A 13,567-nucleotide genomic window follows, 5' to 3' on the forward strand; every position below is an offset into this window, starting at 1 on the left:
TCCAAAACTTGGTTAGACTTAACTTGAATGAAACCCTAAAAATGAGCTTCCAAGGTTTAACCCTAGTCCAACTAGCTCAGACAGACCACTCACTCACTCAAAAACCCTAAAAGCAGAGAGAAAGCAAAACTAAAAGCAAAAAGAGTGGGTCCCCATTCTAATGGGGCAATGTGTGAAATGGTCACAACAGGTCACAAGGATAGAATTGGGTAAGCAAACACATGAAGTGGTCAAGCATGATGCCCAGCAATCCGTAGCTTCAGTAGTACAGCGGTATGATGAGCTTCTAGTGAAGAAAGACAAGCTAGAAGAGGCGAATAGGCAACTTGTTGCAGCTATTCATAAAATCACAAAACTTGCTAGTGAAGGGAGCAGTCCTTCAAGTTCTTCCAGTTCACAAGAATCAATTCAGGGAGTTGACAGAGTTGCTCAAAAGGTACAAGCATTGGAATCTTGGGTAGATCAACTTCATGATTTATGTGCACAAATTGAGGGAGGTTTTCCAAATGATGGTCAAATTGAAGACCATTGAAGAACAAATGAGCCAAGTTTCTAATACTTTCAAACAGAACTTGGAAAAGGTGGAAGATAGCTTGGTAACTTGGCTCAAAATCCCTCAACAAAAATTGAGTGTTCTTCTAGAACATCAGGTTATTCCTTCGAGAGTTGTGTATCTAGAATACCAGAAGCTCTTGGAGAACAAAGCTCTTGATCTCAAGTCACTTGTTGAAGATATTGATGATACCATGAGACTGCAATTGGAAGTATTTCAGGATATTGTTTCTCGTTGTGAGAAAGATTCTTGCAATATCATGGATCACAATGGGGAGTTATTATCAGAATAAAGGGTTCTCTCAGATCTAAAGTTGAAGATTCATCATGAGTAGAAGAGTGAACCATTTTCAGTTACATCTATTCAAGTCTTGGTTGCCTATCAAGTCTTCTTGCAGGAAATTCAATCTTCCTTGAGAAGAATAATGCCAAAATCCTTCGTTGTAGTGATGTTATTGTGAAAACCATGATCGTGGCAAAGAATACCCATGAACCGAATCCTGATGAGCTGCAAATGATCATCCAAAAGTTCAAAGGATTCATGTCTTCACATGCTGCAACCTAAGTGTTTTTCAGCACTTAGTTGCATTTTTCAAAATTGTAATCTCTTAGTTGTAGTTTCTCTTTTTACATGTTTACTTGTAAAAACATTTTGTACTTTGCAAGTCAAGTCATTACTTGCACTTTTGTAATTACAAGTAGACGAGTAACAAGTCAATTTAGAATAGGACTTGTAACTTTGAATAAGTCATAGGTAGTTATTGAATAAGTCTTGGTGGTTGAGAGAATTTCTCAAGTTAGTTAGGATCCTCCCACCTTTTTCTCATGAATCCTCTCCTATAAATACTTGAGGGGGTCTATTGTAATTTTTCTCTTTTAGAAAGCAAGCAAAACTCTGCCAAATTTGCAGCAAAGAAGTCTTTGAGCTTTTATGTGTAAATTGAAGAATTGAAAGGAATAGAAGAAGATTGCTCAAGTTTGAGTCTTTGTGCTACATTCTTGAGTTTGTGTTCCATATTATCTTCCTTGCAAGTGTTTCTTAGAGAGCTTAATCGAAGATTGCAGTCTTTGTGCTGCAAGTATTGGAAGTTAATATAAATTAGAGTAAACATTCTTCTAGGAAGAATTAGAAAAAGATTTTGTGATAAGAAATAGTTGAGTCTTTGAGCTCATACTAGTTTTTATTGTTTTGTGTAGAAGGGAATAAGATATTTCAGACTTTGTGCTACTATAATTTGTTCTTGATATCATTAGCATAGAAAAGGGTAGATAGGACTTCACATATTCAAGACTTTGAGCTTGATGTTGCTGTTCCGTCCCGAAGGAAGTGACAGAAGTCTCCGAGCTTTCAAGAAACTTCATTTCCTTTCTCTCATTTCATTTCAAAAAGTTGTTATTGCTGTTTTACGTTAAACTGCTATCACTTTTCTGTGGAGAGAAAAGGATATTGGCTTTCTTGAAAAAAGAAGAAAGACTGTTGTTCCATCCTATTTTAGTTTTAGTATTAGATAGATAGGGGGAGCCTTCCCTTAATTAGGATAATTAGGAGAGTTTTACTCACACTGTGGTTGAAACCACAATTTTGTATATTTTCCCAAGTGTACAAAATTTTCAACCAACACACCCATACACTGATAATGGTGTGGTCCAATCAGCGAAGTTGTGTGTATGACCCTTCTCAGGATCAAGAGCAAGTGGCCTCAATACTTTGCTCAATTCCAATGATATTCTTTCAACCTGATGATCTAGGGAATGGAAAATTACAATAACAAATGAATCATGAAAAGTCTTATAATTACAATCCTTGCACCCTATGTCCCATAGATAACACCATAATTGCATTGGTAACCTATTTCCTTGATCATCTACCATCCCTAGTTTTAATTGCTGGCTGAAGGCTTATCTGTTTTGATAAAAAATTAAATAAAACAATAGAGAATAGTGGCGGAAGTCACAACTCTTCTTCTCTTTCCATGCCACAAGATGATCATGAATTTTCCTTTCTAATTTAGATGCAAAGTCAAACTCAAGGTTTACTTCAGAATTTTGTATTCTCATGGTCATGTACATTAGTGACATTGGCATTTTCACCCTGGCAACCTCTCCTAACACTTGACACAAAGAAATATATGTCTTTTGGAAGTAGACAAGGAAATCTTCCACAAAAAAGGGTTCATTGCCCAAAATCACCACAAGTTTGTTGTTCACGCCCCTCCTTTGGTAGTGTGGAAGCTCATCCTTCCTAAAGGTTTTCCTCAATCTAGTATAGTCTATATCAAACTTCTCAAGGTCAACCTTAGTCAAAGCATGTTTGTTCAGCATAAAACAATAAAAAATGGCCGATTTTGTGACCACTAACAAGGTGTTTCCACTAGGCATTCTGACAGTTCTGGTTATTGGCTGATAATTGTATATTAAGACTAGAATCAATTCAACATTAATGAAGACATTTGGTACTATCAACTTCGCTATATCCAAGGTCTAGAGGTTCGATACTGGGACCTTCCTTTCTCTGTTTTTATAAAAATACTAGAATAGATCCCTTCCTACTATTGAAATTGTAGCATCTTGACAACCCTCTAGCCTATCTTAAAATACATTCTTAGCTCCGATGTCTACTGACCCTGGTGATGCATCTAGCAATGACTTCTGTAATGGCCTTTTCACTGGGTTGGATGACCTAGGTTTTCTTTCAAAGCTTTCACTCCCTTTTGAACTCTCACCTTCTTTAGACCCCTCTTCTTAGGCATTTTGAATTTAAGAACTCTTCTAGCAATTTAATTGGATTTTGAGAAATCTTGTAGTTCAAGGAATGACAAATTACTTACTTGTGTTTCCGCAAATGATTTTGGCCTGTTTTCCTTTGTCGCAAAGTCCACTCCGTATATTTCTTCAGCTTGGAATGAAAATTTCAAGCAAAAATCAACTATTAATGGTGGTTCTTGAGGGTCTTTTCTTCATTTAATTCATGCGTGCCATTAACAACTTCGCCACCTTTTCGAAATCTTGATTTATGACGTGTTGATGTCACTCTCAACTTGCCTTGACTTACTATTTTCGTAGTATCACAAACCCACCTTAGCAGTTTTATTTCTTCATTGCGACATGGTGACAATGTTCATCGCTATATCGCAACATTTGTCTCTTCTATATTCTTGCTTCCCGTGATATAGTGGCGTGTGGTTTTAACTGCTATCGCTATATCGCAATTGTACTTTATGTTAACTACCTCCATCCTACGATCTGGCAATAATCCCTTAAGCCATTGCCATATCACAACGTCATAATCCCTTTAGCGATACTACAATAATACTTTGGGTTAGTATGTTATCACTATATCGCAATGTCTCCACTTTGCATTAGATCCCCTCTTGCAATATGGCGATGCCTTATGATCATAGCTCCATTTATTGCTGTTTCGCAGACTGCTAAACATAATAGAACATGGGTATTGTGAAATAGCGATACCTTTTGTAAACTATATTTTCTTTGTTGCCATTTCACGAGCCACTTTATATGATAGAATATGAGTCTTGCGAAATGGCGATACTTTTATAATCTCTATTTTTCATATCGCCATTTCACGGACTGCTCAACATAATAAGATATGTGTTTTGCGAAATAGTGATACCTTTATAAGTTTCATTTTCTTTGTCGCTATTTTCGCAAGCTGCTTGATCTAATAGAATAATGACCCTGCAAAATAGCGATACTCCATGGTATGACTATATGATGATCCAATCGAGATTATAGGTGGGGTATATAGATATTTTTAGGGATATATTGGAAGATATGAAATTATTGACTGTCAAACAAGGTTTTCAACAAGGGTATGATTCCTTTAGGGTCTATTGATGGCTCAAACATTTGATTTGTTATAAAGGCTTGAGTGTTGACCTTTGGGAATTATAGGCTAGAAAACACATTTAATTATGTCAATAAGGAAATTAATATGTGAATGCCTTCCAATTTTGTTTGTTTGGTTTGGCTATTTATATGGATAGTAGTGGGAAAATAATTTAGGAATACAAATTTTTAGAGGCTCCAACACAATACTTAATCGAAGGGCAGCAAACAAGGAAATGAATATTGCGTGAAACTTCAGGTCAAAGAAGATTCGACCCTCACTGCTTTGGTCATAGCTGGTATGAACATATTTCACTTAATGCCAAGTAATTATTTGAAATTCATATGGATATGCAATAATATGGATAGAGAACAATTGTTTATAATCTGAAATACTATAATAAATAATATATATCAGAAACATTGTTAATAATATACACTAAGGAATAATAATCAATGAATTCACAATATATATCAATATATCAATATATCAATCTATCAATATATCAATCTATATATATATATATATAATTTAATTTATGTACTTGTGCATTCATAAAGCATGACATGCTATTATATTAGTGGCCTAATCTTAATTCATCTACTATGCCCAATGAGTGGATAGGTTGGTGTGTGTAGGGAAAGGTGAGTAAACCCATGAAAAATGATGGTGAGCCCAAGATGGGTAGAGACGTAGTCCTAGGCCTTGAGGGAACCTCCTTGTAGGTGGTGTTAGAGCCCTATGACAATAAATCCCCATCCCTCATTAGGATTAGAGAAGAAGTTAAGGTGGGACTTAATGTACTGAATGTCGAATGTGTTATGAATACTAATTCATGCAAAAGTTTAAGAAATATGGATTGAAATATAAAAATGTATAGTGATGTTTGATAATTCATTGGGAAATAGGCAATCTCCTAGTAGGGGACATTATAGATTGAGTTGGAGTAGTACTGGGATGGGTGAGCTCCCGGGAAGGCCCAATGCTTCACCTCTATGAGCATCACCTAGATGTAATGAGTGCTAAGTGTTCCATCCATTCTCATGAGAGATGGGTTCTTGTGAACCACTACTCATGAAACATGGGTCAATGAGTTTGACTCGAAAATTACACGGTTGAATCCTAATAGCAATATCACAATTTGACTTGCTATGGATAATATCTCCTACTTATCAATTGAAGAGCTATAGGGGCTCTATAATGAATGTTTCATAAGACACAACACTTGCTGAAGGTTTTGCAAATGGAGTTGCAAGCTAAGTGGGCTTAACCTTGGAAGAAAATCCATGGTTAAGCGCAATTGAGTTGGAGTAGTACTAGGATGAGTGACCTCCCAAGAAGGCCCAATACTTTACCTCTGTGAGCATCACCTAGATGAAATGAGGTGCTAAGTGTTCCATTCATTCTCATGGGAGATGGGTTCTTGTGAACAAATACTCATGAAACATGGGTCAATGAGTTTGACTCGAAAACTACATAGTTGAATCATGATAGCAATATCACAATTTGACTTGTTGTGGATAATATCTCCTACTTATCAATTGATGAGCTATAGGGGCTCTATAATAAATTGTTTCATAAGGCACATCACTTGTCGAAGGTTTTGCAAATGGGGTTGCAAGCTAAGTGGGTCTAACCTTGGAGGAAACTCCATGGTTAAGCATGCCTGAGTTGGAGTAGTACTGGGATGGATGATCTCTCGAGAAGGCCCAATGCTTCACCTCTGTGAGTATCACCTAGATGCAATGAGTGCTAACTGTTACATTCATTCTCATGAGAGATGGGTTCTTGTGAACCACTATTCATGAAACATGGGTCAATGAGTTTGACTTGAAAACTATGCAGTTGAATCCTGATAGCAATATCACAATTTGACTTGTTGTGGATAATATCTCCTACTTATCAGAATATTCTTAGCTAAAGAAATACAAAGTGTTGTCTTGAGTGAGTTTGACCACTTCATATTTTCAAGGAATTGTGTCGTTTGCACTCTTCAAGACATGTATGAGAAAAATGCTCATAAATGGTGGTACATCCATGGCCAAGGCTCCAGTTACTTGTAGCTTCTTGCAATAAAGATTCTATCTCAAGTTTTGCAAATGATGTATTGAGTTTGTATGCAATTTTAATAAGTTACGAGATCCTTTATGGTTGAGTAGAACTAAAGCACGTATTCCTTTATCCATTCAATTAAGCAAAACCAATTGGCTAAAATAAAAAAGCTAAGGACTTGTCTATGATTTCCAACTTGCAACTCTCATCACATAAGACGCCCAATTATGAGGGGGCAGCAAAGAGCTGGGATCTAACTACTGAATGTGGTTACTTAGATGCTAATATTGCATAGCTTGCATATGACATGACTAATGAGAGTAGTGTCGTGAGGTATTCACACATCGCCCCAACGCAAATGGGGACCCCCACTTTTTTCCTGCTTTCTAGGGTAGTGTTAAGAGTCCTTAGCTATTAGCCTTTGCCTTGAAGAAGTATAGAAAGTCAGGAAGCCAGGAGTTATGTGGATAGCATTGTGTGAGGTGTGAAATGACTGAGTTTGTTAGCCTTGAGTAACATCCAGATCACATGAGAAGTTAAGTCCGTCATGAGTGCAACCGAAGAGTGTGAGAGGCTGCTAGATAGGAAAACTTCAAGTGCCCCTCTCCCAGAGCGAATTTCACTTCTAAGTGCCCCATGTTGAATGCGAAGTCACATTTAAGGTGAGTTTTGAGGTCTTATAGTATATAGAAACATGAACTAAGGTATGAAGTAGCGAGATGCAACTTAAGAGTACATTTTCATGAACTTCAAGTGCTTAAGGTTGAGGGCAAAAAAGCTTCAAGTCCTCCTCTTGAGGAGTGAAATTCATTTCAACTGCCCTTAGATGAGAGCGAAGTGCCGCAAGAACACACCATGAGCCTAGTTCAGCAAGCTTGAATCAATGGAATGGAAAAGGGTGAATGAGAAAACACTAAGTGCCAAATTTCAATTAACTTCATGAGCCTCTCTCTCAGAGTGAAAGTTCATCCCAAGACCTCATGTTGAGCATGGTATAACACATTAGAGTTGAGAGAGTGAGTGAAAGTGAGCATAGGAGAGTTAGAATTCTGATCGCTTCATAACCATCACTTTTGGAGTGAAATTCCCCTAGAAGCCTTGTTTGAGTGTGAATTAGAGCATTTGAATGAAGATAGTGAGCATGATTTTGATTTGAGATCACCTTAAGTACTCCTTCTTTGGAGCAAAGTTTACTTCATGTGCTCTTTGATAGGAGCGAATTTTTCATTTTAGGCCTTCATGAGGTAAGTTTGACATGTTTTTGTGAATGAAGGTTTGAAAAACCTAAGGATTGAGTTGATGAAACAATGAAGTAATGAAGGGAGAGTTCATTTTGGTTTTCACTTCATGAGTAAAGCAAGAGGAGCGAACTTCATGTGCAAGCCAAGAGGAGCGAACTTCATGTACAAGCCAAGAGGAGCGAACTTCATTTGAAAGCCAAGAGGAGCTAACTTCATGTGCAAGCCAAGAGGAGCGAATTTCATGTACAAGCCAAGAGGAGCGAACTTCATGTGGAAGCCAAGTAGAGCAAACTTCATGTGCATGTGATCAAGAGTAAATTTGCAAGATTGTTTATGAGAACATTGCTTTGAACCGATTTAATGCTTGGAAGGAGTGATTTTGAGTTAAGAAGATAAATAGGCAAGATAGAAGGTTACTTCATGTGCTCCCATCTTGGAGCGAACTTCATGAGCAAGGTGATTGGAGCAAACTTCATGTGCACACCATTTGGAGCGAATTTCCTCTAGAGGCCTTCCCTAAGGACACTTTATCATGTTTGCATCAATAAATGGTGGGAAGACTCAATGTTAGAACCCATTGAATGAAGGGAAATGAATGAAAGAGAGTTCAAAGCAAGTTTAAGGATAACTTCATGAGCATCAGGGTTGGAGCAAACTTCAAGTGCTCCTCTCTAGGAGTGAAAAACAACTTCAAGTGCTCCTTCATGAGAGGGGATTTTCTCTAAATCCTCTTACCAAACCTGCAAAACACATAAAATCAAAGAATATATCAAGTTAAAGGAACTATCAAGGTTATATATTATGTGTATTTGATGCCATACTTGTTTTGTTTTGCAAATATGAAAGGAAGATGATGCAAATTGCAAAGAAGCACCATGAAGAAATGACAGAGGAAAGATTGCAAGACAACACCACCATGCAAGTTCATGAAGAAAACTTCATCAGCCAGCTAATATTTTGCATGCAAAGTATTATCACAAGCAAAAGATTAAGGGAGACTGTCAAGTCCAAGACAAGTGTATATTATGTTTAACATGGTTGTCCAAGACAAGTGTACAATATGTTTAACATGGTGTACATTTTGTTTTTTATTGGCAAATCTTACATGAGGTTATTGACCACCCATAACACTGGTGCAAGTATGCTTGGACCACATTTTTGACCTTTTAAACACAAGCCACACTCAAATGTACCCCAAAATTCTTACACCACAGCCTCACCACATGTCCATGCAAGTTATGAGCTACCTAATTGAGGTAGGAGAATTTGAACTTGGGTTATGCTGTTATGAGTATCCCTCATTGCTATTACATCACAACCCCTTGAGTCAAATTTGATATCATTCACAAATAAAGTTCAGATTGAATTGTATACTGGATTAGCCTTGCCATTGATAAGTACTTATCTCAAGCAATGGAAATAACCTCTTTAGCATTTAGTTACCAGGAGATCCACCACTCTGCATTACTAACGTTTATCACTTAAACTCTCCAGAAGGGAGCTTTCTATAAAAAGTATCTTGCAATTTATGAGAAAGTATTTGATTTGGGCTATTCATGTTGGAACTAAATTATTCTACATGTTTATGAATCATGATTGAAAAATTTGATACACAAGGAAATAAAATGGAAAACACTAGAAGGCCAAAACTGATGCATATCTTTGCAAAATAATGAACTTTAGTGCTTTATGAAATTTCACAATCTTCTACTTTCATATCAGCATAAAGACCCCGAATTATGTTATTTCTACTAAAGTTATCTTGATAAATAGCTATAAGGCATTTATATAAGTGGATTTTTAATAGATATAGAATAGTTACCCAATATTAACTTCATAAAATTAGTAATAAATTTATATTCTAGTATTTGTTAAAAAATCCATGTAAGCTATTAGTGATATCTATTTGTAAATTTTAGGGAACTGGTATTTTTGTGACATTCTACCTATCGGTGAATCTAACTTCTGTCAAAAAGTTAGTGAGTCAGCCCGAAAAGTCCATAAGGTTTTCCCTGATTAAGACAGAGATTTCTTGTATATGCAAAACTGTGTAACGAGACTTAAAACCAAACCCAAGGCTAGGCCATTTTGGAAAGGGACTTTATGTGGTTATAAGGAGGCTTGGATGATATAGACCTTTGTTCAACCTAAGTCCTGCTAACAATTCACATGAATAATATGAACAAAGCATGGATTAGGAACAAGTTTAGGAATGGTATCTGATCACAGACATATTCTTCATTTTACACACTTCATTCCAAACAACAAAATGGCAACCACAGAAAGGCAGAAAAGATTAATTATGTCTTTTTCTTCACCTTTTTGTACAATTTTGTGTTGATAATTTCGTATAATGCATTTAAGCATGAACGCGTGTTATCTCTCTTTATTGTAAAATGTCTGCGTGTGCATGTGTGTCTGTTATTTCTTCTTAAGCATATCCATGCACATGTGTATTTGTGCACGTATGTGTGTGTACATGTGCGTGAGAGAGAGAGAGAGAGAGAGAGAGTGTGTGTGTGTGTGTGTGTGTGTGTGTGTGTGAGTGAGTGAGAGAGAGAGAGAGAGAGAGAGAGAGAGATTACCCATGACGAAAGAAGAAATCGATGATGACAAGTGAACAATTTGGCTTGTAAAGTTTAGTTTTGTAAATGACATTTGCTACTTGCGAAACTGGAACCAGCATGAACCTCTCTACCTCTCCATCTGCCATGTATATTTCTAAAATATGCTCAGAAAAATTTAATTGAAAGAGAAATGCAATAAGTATTTTCACATATATATTCATCTTATGGAAATGGCATTACTATTAAGTATTTCTTATCATAACACAGCAGGAAAGAGAGCTAAAAGGACTCTGCCACTTTGCAAAACAGAATTACATGTAAAATAGATAGGCATAGGAGTTATAATAAATGGAGATGTTATTCAAGGTAAATAGCTTTCGAAGAAACGAAAAAGGAATAAGAGATGCAATCTTATGTGCTTTCAAGAAAGTAAGCAAATGCATGTGAGATTCAAGAAAAATAACTGAGATGACTGGTGAAAAGAGAAAATGCTAGTCAATTCCCCTCACTCACAATCTCTTTCCATGAGGATTACCCTGCTTTCTCCTTAGATTGTCCAGCCATGCCTTTAAGCCCAGCTCTGATGCAGAGAATGGAGGATCCGGTTGCAATCTTGCAAACTAAAGTGGAATATGGACCCAAACCCCAACACTCCTATGGTGTTTCAAATGCTCAAAGTGCCTCAATAGGCTCAAACCTTGTCTTCACCTTAATCAGGTGTTTCCTCCACCTCCACATACATCAAACAACTTCACCTAACATGTCTCTAAGGTTTTCAAAACCTCAACTCATCAACTGATACAAAAACCCAAATCTAGCCCTTCACTAGGCCTAGTCTCCTAGTAGCCGGCTGGACTGTTTTTGGCTCTTTTCACACACATTTCCCAAAACACCAACCAATGTTATGACTGATTTAGATACCCAATATCAACCTCTATCAACACCCAAAATATTGCCTATGATTGTTTTGGAACAAAATCTTCAAAAAACTGCTGTCCCTAGTCACCGTGAGGGCTAATTAGGTCACTTTTGTGAAGGAAGTACCCTCCAAACTCACTTCCAGACTTAACCCTTCCGTATAGTCTCTTGTTATGGTCTCAACCCAAGGATTTTCCAGGTTTTAAGTCTTGGTTGCACTCCTAGATACCCAAACTCCAAAAACCTCACTAAATCCACCTTACAACTAGGGCTTTCTCAAAATCCCACCTCCAGTCACTTTTGAGGCTCAACCAAAGTTCAAACACCTTCACAATGGTGTGTCTAGACACTTCAATGCATAAAATACCCCCCTTGTTCAAGTAGATTCTCTGCTGCTACACCCTAGCCTCCATTTTCACTCATTTTCAGTCACTTTTCTTGTATTTTCAGTCACTTTCCATGGTGTACACCTGCACTCACGTTAATTCCTGTCAAAAATAGGTTAGGAAATTATTGTACATGTCAACATGAACCCATCCCATGAGAATCAGAGGCATTATTCATGGAATGGATCCATACATCCTTCTAACTTCACAAATTTAAAGAGCAAATCACTGTCCTTTCTGGGACAGTCAGCAATAAATGAAAATGTGATACTTTCAAGACTTCAAAATGCACTTAATACATTAAAGGAATAACAAGTAAACCCCCAATGTACAGCAATGGTGATCCCTTAGCCAAACAATGCTAAGAAAGCATGAGAAAACAAGGATTTGACAAGAAACAAAGAGTTTTTTATTAATTTTCTGAGACAGTCCGTACAAGTCCGTACCAACATCATCCAACCACACCAAAATGACTTTAAGGACTTTATAAGACCTTCCCCAACCAACTCCAACCGATCTCCAATTGATTAGAGTGATTAAAATGTTTAAACAACTCCAAAACTTAATTCCCACCAAAACTGGAACTAGCTGTTGGAAGTCCAATTTTTGAATTTAAACTTCATTTTTAATGCATTCAATCAACTAAACCTATCAAATCAATGAGTTTTAATCATGATATGATCATTTAAAGCATACTAGACCCTTATTCAACCTATCTAGACTCCTAGGCATCATTTGCCCAATTACATTGCATTTTGGTCCTTAGGCCTTTATCAGGACCTTTAGGACTTTTATACATTACATATGATTTATTGCTTTCAAAAGCCATTATTGGTTCTAAAACTCTCCAATCAACTTGACTTGCTTCATAAAACCTTCTTGGTATTTTCATTGTCTTCATGGTTTTGTAGGTTGGCCTAGGTGCTCCTGCACCAAGCTCATTCTCCTACACACATCAACAACTATTGTATTGGCTCTTTCATGGTGATCGGTGATGAAACTATTGGCCCTCCTGCTTCAAACTTTGATGCATAATATAGAGTCTAGACAGCTTTGATATCCAACCTTCTTTGCCCATTGGCTCTTTCAACATGGTTCCATTGAGGTCTCTTAATTAAAATTGTTATGTGTATTTTAATATGGCTTTACATTTTTGAGCTTCTCCGGGATTTATACCTCATACCTTTGGATTCTCTGCCCTAGCACACCCTCCCCTTTATTTCAGATATTCCATGATTTTAGTGATAGTTAGTTTTTCAGCTCTTGGAGTTTAATTTCTTACACTTTTACTTGCTTGTGTAATGTGTATTCTGAATTATCAAGTCCTGCTACTTCTTCTGGCCTTCAATGGACACTAATATTCTTTCTTTTTATAGTACCTTGTACTATTCTCTCCTATTGACTCATGTTCCCCATTCATGGACAATAATGTTCTTGTTATCTACCAAAGTTGCACCCTCACCAAGTTGCAGAACTTGGTACTTTGAAAAAAAATGGGATCTTTCCAGGTTTGTGGGTCACCTATCTTGGAAAGAACCTCCGAAGAAGGCCGGCTTCCTAACTGGGTATCACCTAAACTTAACTATTCTAATGGTTTTGCTGAGAAAAGAGAAGGAGGAAAACATAAACTGAAATTACTATCTAACATGTGATACACCAAAATGAATATCTGAAAATTTGGACAAACTGATTAACACACAAAATAACCAGCAATAAAAGGAACTCTTGCACAACTCAGAAACTCATAATGTAAGAACCCAACTTGGCTCTCCTCTGCTGACTGTTTCTTTTGAATGCAATAGATTTGAATTTGTTTTGGGTTTTGAATGTTTATAGATTTTTTGTGTTTTTTTGGTAATAATGAGCAATGAAACAATACTGGAATAAACTCCTATGCTTAAAATAATACTGGAACAATAATATTATTGCTGGAATTAATTTACGAAACTATCAAGGGAATGTTTGTTCTGTTTTATGGCCAATATGCCTGGAAAACAAATTCAT

At 36.8% G+C, this 13,567-nt stretch overlaps 1 protein-coding gene across 4 annotated transcripts in view; it reads right to left on the reverse strand.

The window, feature by feature from the left end:
* Nucleotides 1–13,567, reverse strand: part of LOC131049023 (nudix hydrolase 20, chloroplastic) — a 275,682-nt gene that overhangs the window by 40,578 nt on the left and 221,537 nt on the right. For 3 of the 4 annotated variants that reach the window (XM_059221517.1, XM_059221510.1, XM_057983019.2), the window contains one exon: nt 10,278–10,398. The exons of the other annotated variant lie outside the window; for it this stretch is intronic. In XM_059221517.1, coding sequence (XP_059077500.1) covers nt 10,278–10,398 — 121 coding nt within the window. The remainder of the gene's footprint in view (nt 1–10,277; nt 10,399–13,567) is intronic. 4 annotated transcript variants of the gene reach the window in all.

Source organism: Cryptomeria japonica, chromosome 1, assembly GCF_030272615.1.
Source record: "Cryptomeria japonica chromosome 1, Sugi_1.0, whole genome shotgun sequence".
NCBI lineage: Eukaryota > Viridiplantae > Streptophyta > Pinopsida > Cupressales > Cupressaceae > Cryptomeria > Cryptomeria japonica.